The sequence below is a fragment of the Mercenaria mercenaria genome, chromosome 13 (genome assembly GCF_021730395.1).
Source record: "Mercenaria mercenaria strain notata chromosome 13, MADL_Memer_1, whole genome shotgun sequence".
In the NCBI taxonomy this organism is placed as follows: Eukaryota; Metazoa; Mollusca; class Bivalvia; order Venerida; family Veneridae; genus Mercenaria; species Mercenaria mercenaria.
Window position 1 is genome coordinate 4970583 of NC_069373.1, and position 26396 is coordinate 4996978.

Here is a 26396-nt window from a genome sequence, read left to right on the forward strand (position 1 = left end):
TTTCCCAATGCAAAGATAATAACCTTTTTAGCTCAATTATTCAAAGAATAGTAGAGCTATTGGACTCACTCATGTGTCGGCACCAGTGTCTCGATTTGGTTAAGTTTTTGTATGTAAGCTGGTATCTCGGTAACCACTTGCGGGAATGGATTGAAACTTCACACACTTATTCACTGTGATAAACTGACTTACACTGCACAGGTTCCATAACTCTATTTTGCTTTTTTTACAAAATTATGCCCCTTTTTCAACTTAGAATGTTTTGGTTAAGGTTTTGTATGTAAGCTGGTATCTCAGTACCCACTAATGGGAATGGATTGAAACTTCACACACTTGCTCACAATCATCATCTGACATGCACTAAGCAGGTCCCATAACTCTGCTTTGTTTTGTTTTTTTTAGCTCACCTGAGTACGAAGTGCGCATGGTGAGGTATTGTGATCATGCTGTGTCCGTCGTCCATGCATGCTTCAAGTCATCCGTCGTCTACATATGTGTTTAAACGACATCTCCTCCAAAACCACTGAATGGATTTTGACGAAACTTGGCCGTGATGTTCCTTGGGTGGTCCTCTACCAAACAGTTCCACTTGGTTGCATATAGGGGCTGCCAGAGCTAAAAATAGAAAAACTTCAAACAACATCTTCTCCTAAACCGATGGTCTGATTTTGAATTAATTTCACACAAATGGTCCTTATGCTACCCTCTACCAAGATTATTCAAATTATACTGATTCGTCAAAAACATGGCCGCCAGAGAGCGTGGTCACTTTTCCCTATATGTATATAGAGGAAACTTTAAAAATCTTCTTGTATGAAACTGCTTGTCTGATTTTAGGATAATTTTACACAAATGGTTCTTGTGTGACCCTGTACCAAGATTGTTCAGATTATTTTGATTTGTCAAAAAACATGGCCGCCAGAGGGCGTGGTCACTTTTCCCTATATGTATATAGTGGAAACTTTAAAAATCTTGCACAAATGGTTCTTGTGTGACCCTCTACTAAGATTGTTCAAATTTTTCCGATTCTTCAAAAAACCTGGCTGACGGGGGAGTGGTCACTTTTCTTCTCTGAATCAATAACAGCTAGAGCCTTGATATTTGGCCTGTGATATCGGATTTGTTATGTCTATTATAACTGTTCAAATTATTGCCTTAGGTTCAAAAGTGTGTATGACATGTATATAATATAGGCTAACATAGAAGAAACCTAACTCTGTAATTGTACAAACACACTTGAAGCCTTGTACACAGGTGAGCGCTTTAGGGTCAGTGACCTCTTGTTTCAAAATTATGCCCCTTTTTCAACTTAGCAGTTTTTGGTTAAATTCTTATATGTAAACTGGTATCTAAGTACCCACTAATGGGAATGGATTGAAACTTCAAACGGTGGTCCACTGTCATGAGCTGATAAGCACTGTGCAGGTTCCATAATTCTCATTTTTACAAAATTATGGCCCTTTTTCGACTTTTGAATTCATTCAGTTGACAAGGCTGTTGAATAGTTGAGCATTGCTGTCCTCCAACAGCTCTTGTTATTATATACATATAAACACGTAGAAATACCATTATGAATTTGTTCAATAGCCTGAATAAGATAGACAGAACTGAACTAAATAGTATAATTAATGCAATGACACACATTAAATCATGTCACACACCCGATATGAAATTCAGGCATCAGTGTGAAGAAAAATATTCATGTTCTTGTTTCCATTGTAACTTAATGGGAAATAGAAACAAGTATGTTATAAATGACCATATTAAACATGTTTATGTCACTGTATTATATAAATTAATGTATATATTAAACAAATTAAAAAATAAGTAAGTAAAAAGGTAAGAAGTATAAAACAGTAAAATAAAATGTTAAAATTTAAAAATGCAAATTAGTAGCCACAGCATTTGCACAAATTTTATATTTATAGGAATTGAAAGTTCATGGAGGTTACCACAAGCTGTGCTTCTCAAGTTTAAGGCCTTACCAGGGAAACGTGTAGACAAATTCTATACAAAATGTCCAAGGGAGAGAATTTTCCAGTTCCACAACTATAAAGCAGATTCTTTTTATGATGTGTCAAATCCAGTGAGTATACATGTAAATAAATTTATTTTGTGCAAATTGTGAAATCATCTAGAACATGGAAGTTTGCAGTTTTGGCAAAGAAAGCTATTAGTTTTTTTGTTGAAATGATATATCTTAGACTGGCTCAGTCACAAAATCGACAAAAGTTGTAGAAGTCTGCCATGACAATTACAGATTTCACAGTAATTTACTAATTGTCTTCATACATGAATTTAGCAAATTTTTATGTTACAAGGGTGCTCTATGGCTGAGTTGTTAAGGTCACCGGCTTTGAACCACTTGACCCTCACTGCTGAGGGTTGAAAGCTCACTTGCGGCGAAGAATTTTTTTATGTGAGGAGGCCGTCTTGCTGGTTTGTTTAGTGTTGATGGTACTACCTAACTGCCTGCCTGTCCTTGAAATAATGCTAAGAGGCAAATCTAGGGTCTTCTTACACCATGACAGGCTGGAAAGTTTTCATATGATCTATAATTGTGCTGGTTTGATGTTAAACAAAAATGAACAAAAAAATGATAGTGTCACAGACAAATTGCTTACTGTGAAGTCATTAATTTTCGTGGGGGACTAATTTTCGTGGATTTCGTGGTTGAGTCAACCCATGAAATTTAATCCCAATGAACAAGTAAAATTCTCATTCATTTTATGTTCAAAAGTTGAAATCCACGAATTCATATCCCCACGAAATTGCCGTTTTGACCCAAACCACGAAATTTCATGCCCATGAAATTGATTGATTTTACAGTAATTGTTTGATACTGTGATGTAGAACATTTGCAACCTTGTGATTTAGACATTTTCACCAAAATGAAATCATGCAAAAATTAAAGTCAAATGCTTCATTGAAATCAAAGATAGTATCTTTCTTATGAACCTGCATTGAACAGTTCTCATTTTGGCATAGTTAGAATTGGTTACACAACTAACCAAAGTTATACAACAAAACTATTAGTTTGAGATAGTTTCCTACACATTGGATCACAAGATTTAATCAGGCAATCCCAGTAAACATTTGAGCTGCACTATGAAAAAGTCAACATAGTGCATTTGTGACCAGCATGGAGCCAGACCAGCCTGTGCAGTCTGGTCAGGATCCATGCTGGTCGCTTACAGTTTCTCTAATTACAATAGGCTTTGAAAGCAAACAGTATGGACCCTGACCAGACTGTGCAGATGTGCAGGCTGGTCTGGATCCATGCTGGTCGAAAATCCACTATGTTGGTTTTCTCATGGTGCAGCTCAAATATCTTTTTTTCAGCACAAATCTGGGTCACAAGTTCTAGTCAGACAGTCTCAGTAAAGTTTCTAATTTCAGCACTTGTTTGTAAATGAGCAGTCCCAATTGAATTTCTTGTTTTGGATGAAAGATCTACTTGGATAGTCCCAGTTGCATTTCTTAAAAATATTTAATATCTAATTTAGCAGTACAAATAGTTAAAAAAATTTTTACTCAAGTTCTAACCTGAATTGAAGGATACCAAATTTTTGTTTTGTATGTGAAAGAGGTTAGACAGTCCCTTGATTTTAAGAATCTTAAATTATGTAGTTACAAAGTTTTGCTTGAGTAAGATTCAGGAAAAGAATTATGCTCTCCTATTCTTTGTGTATCAGTACATAAAAATAGCGGTGGAAACATATGCTGTTTCTGTTTTCATTTTAGAAAAGAAATAATTTATTCCCAGAAGTTTTCAAAGAGGTATAAAAACCATCTTCAGATATGTTTTGTGAATTTCTTATTCACCCCTTTATTAAGAAGAGGGGGTATACTGTTCTGCTCATATTGGTTGATCTGAATGCCTATAGATACAATGTGCTATGGCCTTTGGCCATTAAACTTTACTTGACTGTGGTCAGTAGATGACCCAATTGTTTTAGGGTTAAGAGGATCAGAGGTCAAGGTCACAATGACCTCAAAACATATAAAATTGTTTTGATAAGAAACTGGCTCCTAGAGTGATTGTCTGTAATCATTGACTTTAATTAGGGTCAGTAGGTCACTGATCACTAACTTGAGATAACTTGGCATGTAGCAATCAAACTTCTTTAGATTGTTGGTTTTGGTCAATAGATAATTGACAGTGTATATAATATATTTGTGGTCACAATGACCTTAGTGAAAAAACAGTTTTGATCAGTAACTCGAGTACACATGGATGGACCATCAGCTAATGATCTTCATATGAGCCGTGCCATGAGAAAACCAACATAGTGGGTTTGCGACCAGCATGGATCCAGACCAGCCTGCGCATCCGCGCAGTCTGGTCATGATCCATGCTGTTTGCTAACTGTTTTTCCAATTCCAATAGGCGGTAAAAGCGAACAGCTTGGATCCTGACCAGACTGCGCGGATACGCAGGCTGGTCTGGATCCATGCTGGTCGCAAACCCACTATGTTGGTTTTCCCATGGCATGGCTCATATGAAGGATTCATATGGGAGGCATATGTATTTTACAAACAGCTGTTGTGATATTTAAGCCGTTTCAAGCTTCTAATTAGTTACATGTGTGCTTTGATGGTTTTGTTACTTTGCTCTAAATGGTTTAAGACTGTGTCTGATACAAATGTTTCTATTCCAAAAGCAACCTGTGAAGTTTCCACTTTTCTCTATTTAGTTAAAACATAATTGAAAAATGTTTTTGGTCTTCAAAAATGAATAATATTTCAACCCACCCCAGTTTACATTTTATGTCCCCTGGGCATACATGGATTTAACTGTCTGTTTGTCTGTATGTATGAACAAGGTTGCCTAAAGCCCACATAAATGGCCTGATTTACTTTATACTTACTCTCAACAATCCTTGTGGCAAGACCTATAAATGGACTTATTTAGGACCATATATATAGATGACCTTGAACCTCATGTGACCTTCACCTTCAAACTTAAAACCTTAAAAAAAAGCAACAAAATTTACAGTCCATATAAATGAACCAGTTGAGTTAATACTCAAATTTACTTAACCAGGTGGCAAGACCTACAGTATAATCTAATATAGTGGACCTTGACCCTCATATGACCTTCACCTTCTAACTTACAAAAACAGTCCTACAGCCCACATAAATGACCCAATTTAGTTTCTACTCAGACACACTGAACAATGGCAAAACCTACAAACTGACCTATATTTAGATCATAGATGCCCTTTACCTTCATATGATCTTAACTTTTAATGCCTTGGGGGTGGGGGCAAAAAAACTGTGTTTTGAAATTGCAGCTTCTTGTTTTCTAGGTGGTTGAAACGCAAAAATATTTGTGGCTGTTTCAATACTATTTGACAGAATAAACTGTTGAGGTTTCAGAAACAGGCACATGAGTATGTGTCGTCTATAGATGGAATGTTAAACAGAGGCACATGTATATGCATCATCTGTAGATTAAATACAATAATATGCCTTTAATCATGGTATTAGTGGAGAATGCTTTTTCATGCATGCAAATAATGTTGTCTTAGTGGTGTATACTAAAAATTGTCAGATGCTATTGTTTGATTAACCTAGTCTGTGATAATTATGTCTCCCCCAGGAGACATATTGTTTTTGCCCTGTCCGTCAGTCCGTCCGTCCGTCCGTCCGTGCGTCCGTCCGTCCGTACGTTACACTTCATTTCCAAGCAATAACTGGAGAACCATTTGACCTAGAACCTTCAAACTTCATAGGGTTGTAGGGCTGCTGGAGTAGACGACCCCTATTGTTTTTGGGGTCACTCTGCAAAGGTCAAGGTCACAGGGGCCTGAACATTGAAAACCATTTCCAGTCAGTAACTTGAGAACCACTTGACCCAGAATGTTGAAACTTCATAGGATGATTGATCATGAAGAGTAGATGACCCCTATTGATCTTAGGGTCACTCTGTCAAAGGTCAAGGTCACAGGGGCCTGAACATAGAAAATATATTTCCAATCAATAACTAGAGAACCACTTGACCCAGTATGTTGAAACTTCATAGGATGATTGTACATGCAGAGTAGATGACCCCTATAAATTTTGGGGTTACTCCATTAAAGGTCAAGGTCACAGGGGCCTGAACATTGAAAACCATTTCCGGTCAGTAACTTGAGAACCACTTGACCCAGAATGTTGAAACTTCATAGGATGATTGGTCATGAAGAGTAAATGACCCCAATTGATTTTGGGGTCACTCTGTCAAAGGTCAAGGTCACAGGGGCCTGAACATGGAAAACCATTTCCGATCAATAACTAGAGAACCACTTGACCCAGAATGTTGAAACTTCATAGGATGATTGTACATGCACAGTAAATGACCCCTATCGATTTTGGGGTCACTCCATTAAAGGTCAAGGTCACAGGGGCCTGAACATTGAAAACCATTTCCGGTCAGTAACTTGAAAACCACTTGACCCAGAATGTTGAAACTTAATAGGATGATTGGTCATGCAGAGTAGATGACCCCTAACGATTTTGGGGTCACTCTGTGAAAGGTCAAGGTCACAGGGGCCTGAACATTGAAAGCCATTTCCGGTCAGTAACTTGAGAACCACTTGACCCAGAATGATGAAATTTCATAGGATGATTGGTCATACAGAGTAGATGACCCCTAATGATTTTAGGGTCACTCTGTTAAAGGTCAAGGCCACAGGGGCCTGAACATGGAAAACCATTTCCAATCAATAACTTGAGAACCTCTCGACCCAGAATGTTGAAACTTCATATGATGATTGTTCATGCAGAGTAAATGACCCCTGTTGTTTTTGGGGTCACTCCGTTAAAGGTCAAGGTCACGGGCCTGAACATTGATAACCAGTTCCGATCAATAACTTGAGAACCACTTGACCCAGAATGTTGAAACTTCATAGGATGATTGAACATGCAGAGTAGATGACCCCTATTGATTTTGGGGTCAGTCTATTTAAGGTCAAGGCCACAGTGGCCTGTTCATGTAAAATCATTTTTTGGAAATAACTTGAGAACCACTTGACCTACAATGTTGAAACTTAATAGGATGATTGGACTTGCAGAGTAGATGACCCCTATTTACTTTTAGGTCACTTGATCAAAGGTCAAGGTCACAGAAGCCTGAACAGTGACTTGAGAAGCACTAGGCCAAGAGTGTTGAAATTTATCTGGATGATTGGACATGCCAAGTAGATGATCCCTATTGCAGCCAACCATCAGTGTCTCTTTGACTTTTGCTCCTGACCCCTATTGACTTCTTGCCTATAGGACTTTACATTGGGGGAGACATGCGCTTTTTTACAAAAGCATTTTCTAGTTTTTGTTGTGAATTTTTTTAATGTTTATTTCTAATCAAGTGATTGATGATGATATATTGATGAGACACTGCAACCTCTCTAAACTGAACACCACTGGGAAGGCTTAAACATGTTTGTTGTTAAGAGGTTGCTGCTCTAAAGAGGTTAATTTACTAAGTATTCTAACTACTTGGAGAGTAAAATATCTAGAGAGAGGTGTTTGTGTCACGAAGGTTTCTGTTACTGTGATACTAAATGTCATTCTATAGAACTGAAAGCAGGCCTAAAATTTATATAGATTGTATAATTTGATATTATGATGTCTTCAGCAATCCTCAGTTATCTGTAATGTAAGTATTTTCTTAAAAGATAACTGGTTCATTTCAGATGAAATAATAAACCTGTTTACGATGATCTTGGAAACTGATACTTTATGCTAACTGATTACCACTGTCAAATTTTCTTTTTTGTCCCCACCATGATAATGGCACAATTGCATATTTACCCTTGCTTATGTTTGTGTTTCATGAACAAATGATGGCCATATTTTCTGCAAATTTGATTTCATGTTTCAGCGTCAGCTGATGTTTGACTGTATGGTAGGACTTGAGGGAAATGTTTATGCTATCACTTTACAAACTGCTGAAGGAAAGAATGCCACTTACATAACTACAGTAACAGGTAGGAGGTTTATAACCATTTAAAAGTAACTTTAAATTGCATGGTAGATATAAATAATATGGGGCTTGTATTGGAGTCACACTTGTCAGTCTGTCATTCATAACGTGTCCACTTCATATCTTCTAACCAGTTTTGGGAAGGTTTTCATTAACTTAAATCAGTTATTGACTCCATAAAGACAATGTGCAAAGCACATGTACTAGGTCATTATATCCAAAGTCAAGGACACACTTGGAGGTCAAAGGTCAAACAGCTTAACTTTATGTCAGCTCCATATCTAACAAACTGCTAGAATGATATTCTTAAAACTAGCATTAGTTGTTTAACTCATCAGGATTATTATGCAGAGCACATGACCCAGATTACCAGGTCCAAGGTCAAGGTCACATTTGAAGGTCAAAGGTCATGATCACAACATTTTACTTTCCCTGTATCAAAGCAGTGTCTGGGGTTATAAATTACTATCAGTGATAGTGCTAGTTAATTGCATTGTATAATGTAGCCATTTCATTTGTCAGTTTTGTCACGTATAATATATAACCAAACATGAATATATAGTTTATAGTTCTCATTGATATATACCATTTATTAGCTCTCTTGACTTTTCGAAGGAAAAGTAGAGCTATTGCACTCGCCCCAGAGTCATTGTTGCCGTCGCCATTGGTTAACATTTTTGATAAAGTCAAATATCTCTGTTACTATCAAAGCTTTTGACTTGAAACTTAAAGTAGTTATTTACTATCAAAGTCTACACCAGAAGAAACAATCCCAATAACTCTGATTTGAATTTTGAAAGAGTTATGCCCCTTTTTAACTTATATTTTTTGGTTAAAGTTTTATAACGTTTTACTGGCAAAGCTCTAAGGCCAGAGTTTTTTAATAACTTGGGTTACGGGAGCGCCGGTCCTAATTCTCTAAAATCCAAATAAAATAAAATTTAAAATTGCATTTTATTTTTATTTTCACCAAACGCTTGCATCTACGTTCCGTAAAAAACATGTCTATATAATTTACAATAAAAAACACAGCGCATACAAAGGACTTCCGATATTCTCAAAGAAACAAAATCAATACCCGTGACGTACTTTATAAATGACGTACTAGCTCCGCCCCATAATTAATCAAAGGTTTAACACTTGATATTGTCACCTCGTAAACACTGCCGGCAGTGTTTGAATTGAAAGTATCGTGTCTATAGAAACCAAATATGACCGTATTCCAATCAGCTGACATTTTAGAAGGCGTTATTGCAGACAACAAAGGCTTGGATTAAATTGGTGAACAAGCTCCTAAGTTTGGAGACAAAGTAACTTATTGTGAAAAATCATCGATAATTTCAGCACAAAAACTCAGCAAGAACTATAATTAGCACACATAATCTGTAAATCTTCGAAGGGAGTATAGTACAAATCTGTGTTGAAATTACTCTTATTCGAATTTCGGACACTTGTCCTTTTAAGAATATGAAATATTTTTTCTGACTAAGTATTCCATGTAACATTATATCACAGATGAATCATTTTCCTGTTAAAATGTTACATTGGAATACTTATCAGAAAAATATTCCATATTCTTGATAAAGGACAAGTGTCCGAAAATCGAACTAAAGAGTAAAATTTCATATAATTAGCAAATGACATTTCACATCCAAATTAAATTAAACACCTTTCCGACCGTAATAAATTTGCTACTACATGGATTTCATCAATGAAAATCTTTTACATGATATTTTAAAGAAAAAAACATTCGATTTATCTCCGGACCTCTTAAAAACGAATCTGACACCATTCGACCAGCACATGGCAGCTACATCAAAAGAGTGTCGGCAAAATTTTCCTTTATGATTTCTATGATGTGGGAAAAAAGTTAACTGTGGGTATTCAGTGATGACGTAATTGACATAATTCTACTCCAAGTAAAATGTACTCAATTTTTTTAGTGTTCGTTTTGTACTGAACAACAGTAAGTCGTATTGATAAAATGCGACTATTTTCATGAATTTAAAAACAATAATTATTTTAGCTCCCTTTTCACAGAAGTGACAAGTGAGCTTTGTGATGCGCGTTCGTCCCTCGTGCCGTCCTGCGTCCAACTTTGCTTGTGACCATCTAGAGTCCATTGTTCATGGACATTTTATGAAAAGTTGGTCAAATTTCATCTGATGATATCTAGTCAATTTCGAACTGTCGGCCATCAAACTAGAGTAGTCTAAAATAAAAATTGACCTTCTAGAGCCATATATTCACCAGATCTTCAGAAAATTGTCAATGTCACCTTGATGATATCTAAGCAATTCGAAACTGGTCACTGCCATCAAACTATCATAGTCTAAAATAGATAAACTTTTGACCTCTTAGAGCCTATTTTCATGAGATCTTTCATGAAACTTGGCAGATGTTTTCTTATATACTAGGGTGTCGAAACTGGGTCACGTGGTCAAAAACTAAGTTCATGTCTAAAAATAGAAAACTTGTACCTCTCTAAGCCATATTTTAATCATCTTCAGAAATTGTCAGAACGTTTCATCTTGATATATCTAGGTCAACGTGCAACTGGTCACGTGGGGTAAAAACTAGGTCAGTAATCTAAAAATTAAAAAACCTTGTACTCTCAGAGGCCATATTTCAATGAGACTTCATGATATTGTCAGAATGTTCACCTTATGATATCTAGTCAACGAAACGTCTGTGGTCAAACGTCATAATCTAAAAATAGAAACTTGTGACCTCTCTAGTGGCCCATATTATCAATGGATCTTCATGAAATTGTGAATTTTACCTTGATGATATCTAGTCAATTCGAAACTGGGCATGTGTGGGTCAAAAACTAGTCGTAGTCTAAAATAGGAAAACCTTTACCTCTCTAGCGATATTTTCAATGGATCTCATGAAAATTGCAGACATGTTTACCTTGAAGATATCTAGGCAATTCGAAACATGGTCACGTGGTTAAAAACTAGTCAGTAACTAAAAATATGAAAAACCTTGACCTCTCTAGAGCCATATTTTTCATGAATCTCATGAAAATGTCAGAATGTAAATCTTATGATATTAAGTCAATTCAAACTGGTCACTGGTCAAAACTAGTCCATAGTCTAAAATATAAAAAACCTTGTGACTCTCTAGACGCCATAATTTCATGGATCTTCATGAAAATTGGTGAAATGTTCACTGATGATATCTAGTCAGTTCAACTGGTCATTCGTCAAAACTAGTCAGAGTCGAAAAAGAAAAACCTGACCTCTCTAGAGCCATTTTTCACGAGATCTTCATAAAATGTTGTGAAATTTCGACCGATGATAGCTAGTCAAGTTTAAAAGTTCCACTGTGCCTTCGAAAAAATGGTATTAGGTCAAATAATAGAAAAACCTTGTGACCTCTCTAGAGCCAATTTTCAATGATCTTCAGAAATTGTCAAATTTTTATCTTGTGATATCTAGTCACTGTGCTCAAAAACTAGTCATATGTCAATATGATAAACGATGTCATACTCGTTGAACACTGGATCATTGAGATAGACGATTCAGACCATCATGTCCTTTGTTTGTTAAATAAGATGTTTTCTAATCAGTCTAGTGGTCCTTTTCTCTAAATTCTATTACTTTATGCACTGTTCTGAACCAATTAGTATGATGATGGAAGTAATGATTCACGCTGTCGATCGCCACTTGAGCCATTTGCGACAAAAAATTAAATGTGGCTCTGAAATTTTCTAATTGGCGAAAATGGCCCGAAGTTATGTCTGTCTGCAAAACTACGAATATTGCCAGTTTTACGAACCAAAAGGTGTGAAAAATCGATAATCTGTGTAGACACAACATCCGTTATTGAAAGGGAGGGAGCCAATTTGCAAATTTTTTATTTGATCAGGCAGTTAATTGGCGATAATTAGATTATTGAATAACAAACTGGATAATTATAATCAACATTTTGTGCACTTGATACGATTTTATGAGCAGTCGGCCGTTAGACAAATTTTCTATGATTGCCGAGGGTTAGTTTGGGCAAAAACAAATAAAAATGCTTTAGACAAGCAGAAATTGTAAGTATTGAATAGGTATGATGACAGAAAAGCAATAAAACATAGGTATTTTATCAAATATTTAATTCTAACTTACGTTTTCTGAATTTGTCACCCGTTTTTGCGACCATGATTTTCGGATATTTCTGTCATTTCTGACGAGATTTTTTAGTGCAATCTTAATAAAAAGCCAATAAAAAGTCTACATTTAAGAAAAATATGACAACTGTTGCAAAAGGAGCTCTTATTTTGAAGTATTTTTCGAGAATACAACATGCGAAGGCATCGAACCCCACCCACTTATAGGCAATGTGCAAAATAAAACATTTTTTTTTTTTAATTTTCTATTTTGACATCTTTATTTTCAATGTGATTTTCAGAATTTTTTTATTAAATGGCAGAATGATGTTTATAAAAATGATAATTTTAGAAATTTACACAAATTTATTTTCTGAATAGCTTTTTAAAGGGTTACTAAGAAATATGTAATAACTACATTAATTTCTTGAGTAGTATGAGTACTTTGGTACATATAATGTAGTCCTACAAGAACGTCAATGCTATGCTTTCGCCGTTGTTGGCCTCATAATTTTATCTTCGGAAAAAGCGGTGGCTCAGAGAAAAAAATTCCCAGTGTGACATCATAATTTATGATGATGATGGTGATGATGATGGTATTGAAAGTAAATGTACAAAGTGAAAATATGTAGGACTCCAAGAAAATTTAAGAGGGACTCCAAAATCTGAATGTTAGGCAGTCCTGACTCCATGAAATTGAATCATAATGGAAGCGCTGCAAGGGTACTGAACTCCATGTATGGACCAATTACTTTTAATATTTTAAAACATTTGAAACTGAGTAATATTACAAAATCTTGAACTATTAAAGAAAAAGTATGTGTAAGTTTGAATGTAGTACCTTTGCTGATTGTTTTTAAAATTCGCAATTTAAATTTTAAAGTCTACCTCAAATTACTTTCAAAGTTGTAGCCAGATATGGAGTTCAGTAACTTTTAAGAGACCCCTCACACTTAACAGACTTGGGACTGTCTGGCATGTATTGTGTAAAATGGCCCATGTCGGAGCATAAATACATCCGTGCAGACTGATGATTGTCTGCACTGTTCGCTATTCAGTCAGTACATTTTGAGTGAACACCCCTTCGAATGATAAATGGTATTGCCCAAATTGAATGATGAACCTGTCCATTTTAGAAACTTAGCGTGCTAAGGCTTGGGACTGTCTGGCATGTATTGTGTAAAATGGCCCATGTCGGAGCATAAATACATCCGTGCAGACTGATGATTGTCTGCACTGTTTCGCTATTCAGTCAGTACATTTTGAGTGAACACCCCTTCGAATGATAAATGGTATTGCCCAAATTGAATGATGAACCTGTCCATTTTAGAAACTTAGCGTGCTAAGGGTTAAAAGGTCAGAAACACAATATGCATAGGATGTGACAACAATACTACACTACACTATATATAATCACACCAACACCAGAAACAGAATACAATGCCAGGCATGTTTAGTCTCTGTTTATTAGCAAGCTATATATATGTTTAAAGCAGGCAAGCAACATGCAAAAAAATTCAAGTATTTAATAGTTGCTACAACATAATATTATAACATACAACATGGAGGCTTTAATAAAGAAAGTGGGAATAAAATGCTTCAAATTGGGAAAATAACTTGTCTGATTTATCTAGACTGTGTTGTGAATCTACATTTGCCTGAAACAACAATTTTTTTTAACCCAGTGGCACTTTTTACAAAATAAAATTTTTTGTGTTTTTTTTTCATTTTATTTTTATTTTTTTTTCCGATGCTAACATTTTCCTACTTTATTTTTATTTTTATTCCCTCCTCCTTATGCTCATTTTTGGAAAATCTCCCGTAACCCAAGTTATTAAAAAACTCTGGCCTAATTCAGAGTCAAGCACTGTGAAAAGTTGAGTGTGTTGTCTTACGGACAGTTCTTGTATTGTTTACACATCTTTAGAAGATATATAATAGTAATGAAGAATGAGCTTTTGCAAAATACCCTTACCAATATTGATTAAATCTAATCTTATATGGTGGTTTATGTTGTGTTGCTGGAAGCTTGTCTTCGAAACTTAGTCAGAAATATACATTTAAGGGAATAAAAGTTTGTGTCACATGTATCTCAAAAAGTATTTGACCTAGAGTCATAAAACAGAGGACTGTTATATAGAAAGTGTTATGCAATGGATCTTCTTTCTGAGATTTCACGTAGCAAGATTTTGTTTAAAATACACATGAAGTGCTTAAACATTTGTGTTGCAGTATCCTCTAAAAATCTTTCACCTAAAGTCATAAAACCATGAACAGTGATAGGAGTTGGGGACACCTGTGTCCTATGGACACACATCTAGTTTTAATGTAATAGATAGCATTTTCTGATTTTCTTTCCATTGGTAAGCAAATTAATGGTCTTCTTTGGTCAGTAATCTTTTCTTATTACTTCTTGTATGTACACACTTAAAGGTTATACATTTTCCTGTTGCAGATAGAGAGGAGAGTGGGTTAAACATCTGGCATCCTGTCATCATGACATATTTGAATAAAACTGACTGGTCCTTGTACGTGGTTGTAGAGAAACCGCCATCGGGGTACAAAGTGCAGAGTTACCGGATCAGCCTTGTTCAGATCTGGCTTGGAGTTATACGCACTACAGAAATAGATGTAATATTTTATATAAATATTTGAGATGGTTGTTCTATAATGCCACTAGGCAGTTCCTGTGTGATTATGTATTATTGTTAAACTTGGCATTATTCAGATGTAAAGTAACTCAACATGTACATAGCTTTCTGTAATACCCGAAGAATGCAGAAATTGTATAAGTAAAACTGTAACAAATTAGGTCATTTGGTGACTTTCCGGTCTTTAACTATTGGAGGAAGACCTCAGGTGCCTCCTTGGATACCAGGGTTGAAACACTGAACTTCCACAGGCTGGTTGGAAAGCTTCTTCAAATGAATGAAACTCAAATCCACAAAAGTAAGGTCAGGTTGTTAGAAATCATCAACTTCATAAACCCAGTCAGTGATACCCTTTCAGTCTTATTAAAGATGGAAGTTAAGTTAGCAAATGGCAAGTTCTCCTTACAAAAACTAAACTTGTTTAAATTTATGAAAAAGCATGGCTGTTTAAGGGTAGAAAATGATAAGTTCAGGTGTGTAACCAGCTGTTATGCTCCACAAACCGAAAATGGAGGGGTGGATGGCAACGTATGCTTTGACACCCTCAACTTCTTGTCCCTAAACTTGAATTTTAACAGTAAATAAAGGTAAAAAAAGCCTTATTGAAAGAGCAATTTAGATGTACTGGCAAGTTGGTTTCAGAAGTCAAATCTGCCTGTCATATTTAGTGTTTGGAGCGCAGCTTAAAAACTGTTCAAGGTTCATACTTGAAACTTTGATTATAGTTAGATGGTGATGAGACAATAGATAGAGTGCAACAATCCACATTACTTCTGGCAGAACTCTCTGATAGCTTCTTACGCCTTAGTATCTAGGCACCAGCTCCAACTTCAACCCAGTTTTGCTCATCTCTAGCAACTCTGAGTAAGCAGCATTTATAAAGTGTATAAAATCTCCCCTGCTCACTTTCACCAAGGTGGACAAAAGCTGTATTATCTAATTTACAAAATAACTTACTTCAAACACTGATAACTGTCAACATATAATGTTCAGTAAACAAAAATTGAGCAATCAAAAGAGAAAATATAAGGGAAATGTTTGGGGACTACATGAACTGTTTCAGGTCAGCCCTGGTGTTTGAGTCATTGATGCTCAAGTGAGAGGTTTGTCACTGTATTCAGTTATTATACCTGTGATAATCTTTTTTTTACAGCTGAAGGAAAGAAACTCCACAGTGTTTTCTAATCTTAAAAAGGGACAATATAAAGTGAAGGTAAAAAATTGAATTTGAAAAATATAAAAGTTGGATCAAGTCTTGTTTAAGTCTCTTAAGAAGAAAGTACAAGGGTTTGTCATTGTGGATCACTTCATTTTCCTTTCAAATTATCAGTATAATTTGTTGTCTTTTGATGATGTAAAAGAAAAAGTTTGAAACACTTTTAGGAGCCGTTAGAGCTGAAAATAGCAAACCTTTAAACAACTTCTTCTCATGAACCGCTTATGGATCTTGGTCTGTAGCATCATTATAAGGCTCTTTCTCAAATGTTTTCAAATGGGGGCACTTGGCCCCTTTCAGGGGCTGTTAGGGCTGAAAATAAAAATACCTTGAAACGACTTCTTCTCATGAACCGCTTGATGGATCTTCTTCAGACTTTGTCTGAAGCATCATTATATGGTCCTCTCCCAAGTGTGTTCAAATGGGGGCACTTGACCCCTTTTAGGGGCTGCTAGAGCTAAAAATAGAAATACTTATAAAAACCTTTTTTTTAATTTAAATTTAAAAAAAAAAAAATTAATTCTTTTTTGAATTTAATACTTTGTCACAAGCAAGATCTGATTAGGTCGAAGTTGGCCTCAGTTGAACGACTTAGGCCTCTTGTTTGTCATTGTTTATTTAATTTACATTTGTATGTCAGATTGTTTTAACATTTAGAAATTTATTTCATTACTAATCAAAACAAGTAAAAATGATTCAGTTAGAGTTAGGAAGCACTGTGAAATCATAGAACGAAATTCTGTGGGTTTTGCCTAAAGGACTGTTTCGTAGGACGTAAATTCTTGGATTTCAATTTTTTTATGCCTCCAGCATCTACTGATGTGGGAGGCATATAGTGATAGTCCTGTCCGTTCGTCGCTCCGTTCGTACTTCTGTACGTATGAAGTTAACCATATAGGACCGTTCCGTCTAGCATCAATACCCGTTACTAGAATGACTTGATACTAATGCAGATGTAACCTGTGACCATTCCTCACCTTCAGACATCACCTGACTTCAGTTTGACCTTGATCTCATTTTGGACTTAGGTTGCATTATAGGGGCCATCTCTTGGTTAACCAAATGGGACCGTTTGGTCCAGCATCAATACACCTTACAAGAATGAATTGATACTAATACAGATGTAAACTGTGACCATTCCTCATCTTCTGACCTCAGTTTGACCTTGACCTTGACCTTGTTTTGGACTGCAAAATCTATCGACAAGGATGCCACTGGAGGCATCAAGCGTTTATTGAACGCAGCTCCTTGTTTTTTTTTTTTAGCTCACCTGAGCCAAAGGCTCATGGTGAGCTATTGTGACCGCTCGTGTCCGTCAACATCCTAAAAATCTTCTGCGAAAACTACTGGCAGAATACACCAACTCACAGGAATATCCTTGGGTGCCCCCTTTCAAAAGTTGTTCCAAGAATGAATTCCATGCTAGAACTCTGGTTCCAGCAACCAAAGAAAAACTTTAAATCTTCTTGTCCAAAACCACAGGCATAGGGTTTGATATCTGGGTTACACACTAGGCCTTACCAAAATTTTTCAAATCATTCCCCTAGGGTCCCCAGGGGTCAATCTTTTATAGACATATAGGAAATTCGAAAATCTCTTGTACAAAACCACAGCCTGGCTTTGATATTGATGTAGCATCATCTAGGTCCTCAACAAGATTTTCAAATAGTCCCCTTGGGCCAAATATGGCCCCCCCCTGGGGTCACATGTTATATAGAGTTATTTTGGAAAACTAGAAAATCTCTTGTAAGACCACAGGCCTAGGGCTTGAATTTTAATTACTCATCATGGTCCTCTACCAGATGTTCAAATTATCCCTGGGTCAAAATGCCGCCCTGGGTCACATGGTAATAGTGTTATATAGGAAAACTGAAAACTTCTGACAACACATGACCTGGGCTTGTATTTGGAGGTACATCATCTAGTGGTCCTTTACCAAATTTCAAATAATCCCCAGGTCAATATGGCCCCCCCGGGGCACATGCTTTAATAGTTTATATGAAAAAGTTGAAATCTCTGACAAAACCACATGGCCTAGCTTGATATTGGTATGTATCTAGTGGTCTACCAAGATTGTCAAATATCCCTAGGGTCAAATGGCCCGCCCGGGTCGCAAGTTTACATAGACTATAGGGAAAAAGTTTAAAAATCTTCTTATCTGAAACCACAACTCTAGAGCCTATGATATTATGGTTTTGAACATTGTCTATGTCCTCACCAAAATTGTTCAATTAGGTACCCCTGGATGAAAGGGCCCTGCCCAGGGCCAATTTTATATAGACATAATAGGAAAAAGCTTTAAAAATCTTCTTGTCAGAAACCTACACCTAGAGGCCATATTTTGATCATTTGGTATGATCATTTCTATAGTCCTCACCAAAATTGTCAAATTATGCACTTGGTTTAAAATAGGCCCCCCTGGGTCACTTAGTTATATGTGAGTATTAGGAAAAATACTAAAAAATCATCTGATTCTATTTCCAAGACTATTAATTATAAATACCTGATACCCAATAAATGGTGTCCTTTATGTGACCTCTTCTTTTTAAGTACAGCCTTGAATATTGATACTTACACATTTTGCACACAAATCGTAAACTGAATCATTGACAGAATGTGACCTCACTTTCTTAATATTTATCATCAGTTGACATTGAAACATGTAGCCAATACTCAGGGATCGATCAGGTCATCATTACCCTCTTGTTTTTAATTTCCAGGACTAGATCTAGTATATCATTTTGTTCTTACATGTGAAACTACCATGGTTACCGAATTTGCAGTCTACATTGCAGGAGATTAGCAAGTGATCATGTGCCAATTAACTACCGCGTTATCTTATACGACCCCTAGTTTGCAAAACTTATGAAGCTGTGAAATATTCAATAATAAAAGTCAGTGCCAATTAAAAAGTGTCAAAACCATAGCACCTAGAGTGTAGATTTGCACAATTAGCATTCATAATCAAAACAAATATATGAATGTATTTTTGCAAAATGAATGCACGTCTGCATCTAAAATTATAACCTGTTGAACTTGTGCATGACTGTGTAATCCCTGCCTAGAAATGCGTAATGTGAATTGGGAAATAATGCATCTGACACAAATCTAGTAATTAATTTATAATATTTAATAGTCCCAAAGTACTAGCAGTTTACTACATGTCAGTAATTATAAAGGCTAGTGTATAAACAACAATCATAGCGGGCCGAATAAATGCAAATAACAGCCGCAGCATAGTCATATGACACTATGTCAAACTACTCTTTAATATCTACTTTTACTTTGACCAGCATGTTGTAAACAAACCACGTGTAAATGTCTAAATGAAATAGTCGGTTTTGTTCTGATGCCTCCATAAACTACACAAAAGCTGCAGGTCATGTGCAGCATGCACACAACTATTGACCAGATCGGATGGCTATGGTGTCGTTTTTGGCGACATTGAGTACAATTTACGTTATCTTGGGCACACAATTTTTTCGTTGGGAGTTAATTTTGAGGTTGGACTGAACCATGAAATCCACGAAAATTCATCCCCCACGAATAATAATGATTTCACAGTATTAAATTAGCCTTCAAATATGAAGATGAGCTCTAAGATGCATCTAATAGTCCAGAAATAAAGGGAATTCAGCTGTAATTTCTATCATATATATACATCAGTATGTTAATTGTGATGCTTAATATATGTTGCTATTATAGATAAATAATTTCTTTTCTGAATCAGGTTACACCAATATGTAGGACAGCATGTAAGAAACCTGTAAATCATTCAACAGAATCAGCTATAATAGATGCAGGGGAACTAGATTCAGAAGGTACGATGTTAGTGAAATGAAGTGCAGAGTACAAGAGCTGTAACAGGTTCTTGAATAATCCCTGAATTATCTCCCTTTTTAGTTCACCTGAGCAAATGCTCTAGTGAGTTATTGTGATTGCTCAATGTCTGTCATCTGTGGTCTGTCGACATTTAGCTTGTGTATGCGAAAGAGGCTTTATTTTTCAATGGATCTTATGAAATTTGGTCAGAAGGATTGCCTTGATGAAATCTAGGTGAAGTTTGAAAATGGGTCATCTGGGGTCAAAAACTAGGTCACTAGGTCGAATCAAAGAAAAACCTTGTGTATGCAGTAGGGACTGCATTTTACACTGGATCTTCATGAAATTTAATCAGAATGTTTGTCTGGATGAAGTCAAGGTCAAGATCGAATATGGGTCATCTGGGGTCAAAATCTATGTCACCAGGTCAAATCAAAGAAAAACCTTGTGTTCGCAATAGGTGCTGCATTTTACACTGGATATTCATAAAATTTAGCCAGAATGATTGCCTTGATGAAGTGTAGGTCAAGTTCAAATATGGATAATTTAGGATCAGAAACGAGGTCACTAGGTCAAATCAAAGAAAAACATTATTTATGCAATAGGGACTGCATTTTACACTGGGTCTTCGTGAAATTTGAACAGAATGTTTGTCTGGATGCAATATAGGTCAAATTCAAATATGGGTCATCTGGGATAAAAAAAACTAGGTCAAACTATCAAATCAAAGAAAAATCTTCTTGTCCAAAACCACAACGCGTAGAGCCTTGATATTTAATATTTGACATCATCTTTTGGTCCTCTATCAAGATTGTTCAAATTGTGCCCCTGGGGTGAAAAGTTGCCCCGCCCTGGGGTTCACAAGTTTTACATAGACTTATATAGTGAAAACTTTAAAAATCTTCTTGCCTAAAATCACATGACCTAGGCCTTTGATATTTTGTATGTAGCATTGCCTTATGGTCCTCTACCAAAATTGTTCAAATTATACCTCTGGGGTGAAAAGGGGCCCCGCCCTGGGGGTCACAAGTTTTTAATTTACATAGACTTATATAGTAAAGAACTTTAAAAGTCTTCTTGTCTAAAACCACACGACCTAGATCTTTGATATTTTATATGTAGCATTGCCTTGTGGTCCTCTACCAAAATTGTTCAATTGTTCAGTGAAAAGAGGCCCTGCCCTAGGCGGTCTCATGTTTTACATAGACTTATATAGGAAAAAAACTTTAAAAATCTTCTTGCCTGAAACTGCAAGGCCTAATCTTTTGATATTAAGTATGTTTTCCTAGTGTTTCTCTACCAAAATGGTTCAAATTATGTCCCTAGGGTGAAAAGAGGCCCTGCCCTGGGGGTAACAAGTTTAACATAGACTTAATAGGAAAAAAATTAAAGATCTTCTTGTCTGAAAGTTCAAGGCGTAGGCATTTGATATTTGGTGTGTAACATTGCCTGGTTTATCTCTAACAAGTTTTTAGCCCATCATCATCAAATGGTGGGCTATTCAAATCACTCTGCGTCCGTGATCCGTCGTCCATCCGTCCGTCCGTCCTTCCGTTAACAATTTCTCGTTATCACATCTCCTCAGAAACTATCAGGGGAATTTTGACCAAACTTTGTCAGCATGATGTATTGGTACCCTAGTTGTGTCCCCCTGAAAATCAGACTGGTTAAACAATTTTTGAGTGAGTTATAGCCCTTTGTTTATTTTTATAATTTGCATAGATTTATATAGGGAAATTTTTTAAAAATCTTCTTGTTCAAAACCACAGAACCTAGGGCTTTGATATTTGGTATGAAGCATCATCTAGTGGTCCTCGGCCAAGATTGTTCAGATTATTTCCCTGGGGTCAAGAATGGCCCCGCCCTGGGGGTCACATGGTTTATATAGACTTATATAGGGAAAAACTTCGAAAAACCTCTTTTCCAAAACCACAGGGCCTAGGGCTTTGATATTTTGTATGTGACATCATCTAGTGGTCTTCTACTAAGATTGTTCAAATTATCCCCCTAGGGTCAAATATGGCCCGCCCCGGGGGTTACATGGTTTCTATAGACTTATATAGGGCAAAACATTGAAAATCTTCTTGTCCAAACCACAAATCCTAGGGCTTTGATATTTGTAATGTAGCATCATGTAGTGGTTCTCTACCAAATTTGTTCAAATTATCCCCCTAGGGTCAAATATGGCCCCGCCCTGGGGGTCACATGGTTATAGACTTATATAGGGAGAAGCTTTTAAAATCTTCTTGTCAGTAACCTACAACATTCGAATTTGGACCACATGTATGGTTTTGAGTGGCAAGATGAACCTTGACATGAGTTGACCTTGTTTTTGACCTAGTGACCTACTTTCACATTTCTGTAGCTACAGCCTTCAAATTTGGACCTCATGCATAGTTTTGTGCACCGAAAAAAACTGTGACCTTGACATTGACCTAGTGACCTACTTTCACATTTCTCAAGCTACAGCTTTCAAATTTGGACCACATGCATTGACCACATGCACAGTGTTATGTACCAAAACAAACTTTGACCTTGACCTACTTCCACATTTTTGAAGGTACAGGCTTCAGATTTGGACCACATGCATAGTTTAGTGTTCCGAAATAAAATTTGACCTTGATTTTGACCTAGTGACCTACTTTCACATTTCTCAAGCTACAGTCTTCAAATCTGGACCACCAGCATAGTTTTGTGTACCGAAATGAACTTTGACCTTAAGATTGACCTAGTGACCTACTTTCACATTTCTGTAGCTACAGGCTTCAAATTTAGACCACATGCATAGGATTGTGTATCGAAACAAACTTTGACCTTGACATTGACCTAGTGACCTACTTTCACATTTTTGAAGGTACAGGCTTCAAATTTGGACCACATGCATAGATTAGTGTTCTGAAGTGAAATTTGACCTAGTGACCTACTTTCACATTTCTCAAGCTACAGCCTTCAAATTTGGACCACATGCATAGTTTTTTGTACCGAAATGAACTTTGACCTTAAGATTGACCTAGTGGCCTGCTTTCAAATTTCTCAAACTACAGCCTTCAAACTTGATGCACATGCATAGTTTTGCGTACAAAGAACTTTGTCCTTGAATTTGATCTTAAGTGACCTACTTTCACATTTCTCAAACTACAGCTTTCAAATTTGGACCACATGCATTGACCACATGCACAGTGTTGTGTACGGAAATTTGACCTTGAGCTAGTCAATAAGTCTTGAAATTTGGAACACTCAAAAATGGTACATTGGTGGGCGCCAAGATCACTCTGTGATCTCTTGTTTCAAATTGTGCCCCTGGGATGAAAAGAGACCCTGCCCCGGGGGTTACTTTTTAGCTCACCTGTCGCGAAGTGACAAGGTGAGCTATTGTGACCGCTTGATGTCCGTCGTGCGTTGTCCATCGTCCCGTCGTCCGTCAACAATTTGTAAAAAAATCTTCTTCTTGAAAACCACAGGAATGATCCTTGGATGGCCTCTTTTCAAAATTGTTCAAAGAATTGAATTCCATGCAGAACTCTGGTTGCCATGGCAACCGAAAGGAAAAGCTTTAAAAATCTTCTCTTCAAAAACCAGAAGCCCTAGAGCTTAGATATTTGGTGTGAAACATTGCCTAGTGGACCTCTACCAAATTTGTTCAAATCATGACCCCGGGGTAAAAATTGACCCCGCCCAAGGGGTCACTTGATTTTACATAGGAAAATCTTAAAAAATCTTCTTCTCAAAAACCAGAAGCCCTAGGGCTTAGATATTTGATGTGAAGCATTGCCTAGTGGACCTCTACCAAGTTTGTTCAAATCATGACCCCAGGGTCGCAATTGACCCCGCCCCAGGGGTCACTTGATTTTACATATGAAAATCTTAAAAAATCTTCTTCTCAAAAACCAGAAGGCCTAGAGCTTAGACAGGGTTCGCACAGGCTTGAAAAGTACTTGAAAATGAAGGGCAGTCTTGAAAAGTCCTTGAAAACAAAATTTGTTTTGAAAATTGCCCAAAGACCTTGAAAAGTACTTGAATTTCTTATTTTCTCGTATGCTAGACAAAATCTCCCTGAAAATCAAAAGTAAATGTTTTAGAATAAAATCGGCAAGTTTCGAGCAATGGGCAGAGCTATGAAAACGCCGTAATAAAAAAGGTTGAATGTGTTAGGGTATATATGTTTCGTACTTTCTGTTAGCGTTGTCTCCCCTGACTAAAATGGCGTCAATTCGTTACAAATCTGTGTAAGTATTATTTATAAATAAGTCCTTGAAAACTATAAGACTAGTGCTTGAAAAGTCCTTGAATTTGACTTGGCCTTGTCTGTATGAACCCTGTTAGGTATTTGACATGTAGCATTGCCTAGTGGACATCTACTTAAGTTGTTCAAATCATGACTTCAGGGTCAAAATTGGCTCCGCCCCAGGGGTCACTTGATTTTACATAGGAAAATCTTCAAAAATTTTCTAAAAATAAACCAGAAAGCCTAGAGCTTAGATATTTCACATGTAGCATTGCCTAATGAACCTCTACAACATTTGTTCAAATCATGACCCCCCGGAATCAAAATTGACCCCCGCCCCAGGGGTCACTTGATTTTACATAGAAAAATCTTCAAAAATTTTCTAAAAATAAACCAGAAGGCCTAGAGCTTAGATATTTGACATTTAGCATTGCCTAGTGGACCTCTACAAATTTTTTTCAAATCGTGACTCCCGGGGTCAAAATTGACCCCACCCCAGGGGTCACATGACTTTACAAAGGACAATCTTCAAAAATTTTCTAAAAATAAACCAGAAGGCCTAGAGCTTAGATATTTGACATGTAGTATTGCCTAGTAGACTTCTACAAAATTTATTCAAATCATGACCCACGGGGTCAAATTGACCCTGCCCCATGGGGTTTCTTGATTGTAGATAGAAAAATCTTCAAATTTTTCTAAAAATAAACCAGAAGGCCTAGATCTTAGATATTTGACATGTAGCATTGCCTAGTGGACCTCTACAAAATTTATTCAAATCTTGTTAAAATGTATGCCTATGTGCTCTATGTCAAAACTTGATCATATCATTTTGAGCAATGGTACTCAGGTGAGCGATACAGGGCCATCATGGCCCTCTTGTTATAATTATGAGTTACATAAGAAAAAACTTCAAATATTATTAGGTCATATTTCCTAGACTGTTTAGTTATAATTACCTGATGACCCAAGCAATTAGAGATCATTTGACTGTGACCTTGACCTACTGACCTACTTTCTTGTTTTTAGCTCACCTGTCATGAAGTGACAAGGTGAGCTATTGTGACCGCTTGATGTCCATCGTCCGTCGTGCTCCAACAATTTGTAAAAAAATCTTCTTGAAAACCACTGGGCAGAAGTACACCAAACTTCACAGGAATGATCCTTGGGTGGCCCCCTTTCAAAGTTATTCAAAGAATTGAATTCCATGGAGAACTCTGGTTGCCATGGCAACAAAAAGGAAAAACTTAAAAAAATCTTCTTCTCAAAAACCAGAAGACCTAGAGCTTAGATATTTGGTGTGAAGCATTGCCTAGTGGACCTCTACCAAATTTGTTCAAATCATGACCCCGGGGTGAAAATTGACCCCGCCCCAGGGGTCACTTGATTTTACATAGGAAAATCTTAAAAAATCTTCTTCTCAAAAAGCAGAAGCCCTAAAGCTTAGATATTTGACATGTAGCATTGCCTAGTGGACCTCTACTAAAGTTGTTCAAATCATGACCTCTGGGTCAAAATTGATCCCGCCCCAGGGGTCACTTGATTTTACATATGAAAATCTTAAAAAAAATTCTGAAAATAAACCAGAAGGCCTAGAGCTTAGATATTTGACATGTAGCATTGCCTAGTGGACCTCTACAAAATTTGTTTAAATCGTGACCCCCTGGGTCAAAATGGACCCCGCCCCAGGGGTTGCTTGTTTTTACATAGGAAAGTCTTAAAAAATCTTCTTCTCAAAAACCAGAAGCCCTAGAGCTTAGATATATGGTGTGAAGCATTGCCTAGTGGACCTCTACCAAGTTTGTTCAAATCATGACCCCGGGGTCAAAATTGACCCCGCCGCAGGGGTTACTTGATTGTACATATTAGGAAAATCTTAAAAAATCTTCTTCTCAAAAAGCATAAGCCCTGGAGCTTAGATATTTGACATGTAGCCTTGCCTAGTGGATCTCTACTAAATTTGTTCAAGTCATGACCCGGGGTCAAAACTGGCTCCATCCCAGTGGTCACTTGATTTTACATAGGAAAATCTTCAAAAAATTTCTAAAAATAAACCAGAAGGCCTAGAGCTTAGATATTTCACATGACACATTGCCTAGTGGACCTCTACAAATGTTGTTTAAATCATGACCCTCGGGGGTCAAAATTTGCCCCGCCGCCAGGGTCACTTGATATTACATAGGAAAATCTTCAAAAATTTTCTAAAAATTAACCAGAAGGCCTAGAGCTTAGATATTTCACATGCAGCATGGCCTAGTGGATCTCTACAACATTAGTTCAAATCATGACCCCTGGGGTCAAAATTGACCCCGCCCAGGGGTCACTTGATTTTACATATGAAAATCTTTAAAAATTTTCTAAAAATAAACCAAAGGCCTAGAGCTTAGATATTTCACATGTAGCATGGCATAGTG

At 36.7% G+C, this 26396-nt stretch overlaps 1 protein-coding gene across 6 annotated transcripts in view; it reads left to right on the forward strand.

Moving 5' to 3' along the window:
- LOC123530073 (uncharacterized) overlaps positions 1-26396 on the forward strand; it is a 61011-nt gene that overhangs the window by 28119 nt on the left and 6496 nt on the right. For 5 of the 6 annotated variants that reach the window (XM_053521029.1, XM_053521027.1, XM_053521028.1 and 2 more), the window contains exons 5-10: positions 1929-2086; positions 3745-3780; positions 7868-7973; positions 14527-14702; positions 15876-15935; positions 19669-19759. In XM_053521029.1, coding sequence (XP_053377004.1) covers positions 1929-2086; positions 3745-3780; positions 7868-7973; positions 14527-14702; positions 15876-15935; positions 19669-19759 — 627 coding nt within the window. The remainder of the gene's footprint in view (positions 1-1928; positions 2087-3744; positions 3781-7867; positions 7974-14526; positions 14703-15875; positions 15936-19668; positions 19760-26396) is intronic. The other variant, XM_053521031.1, reaches the window with a different exon arrangement.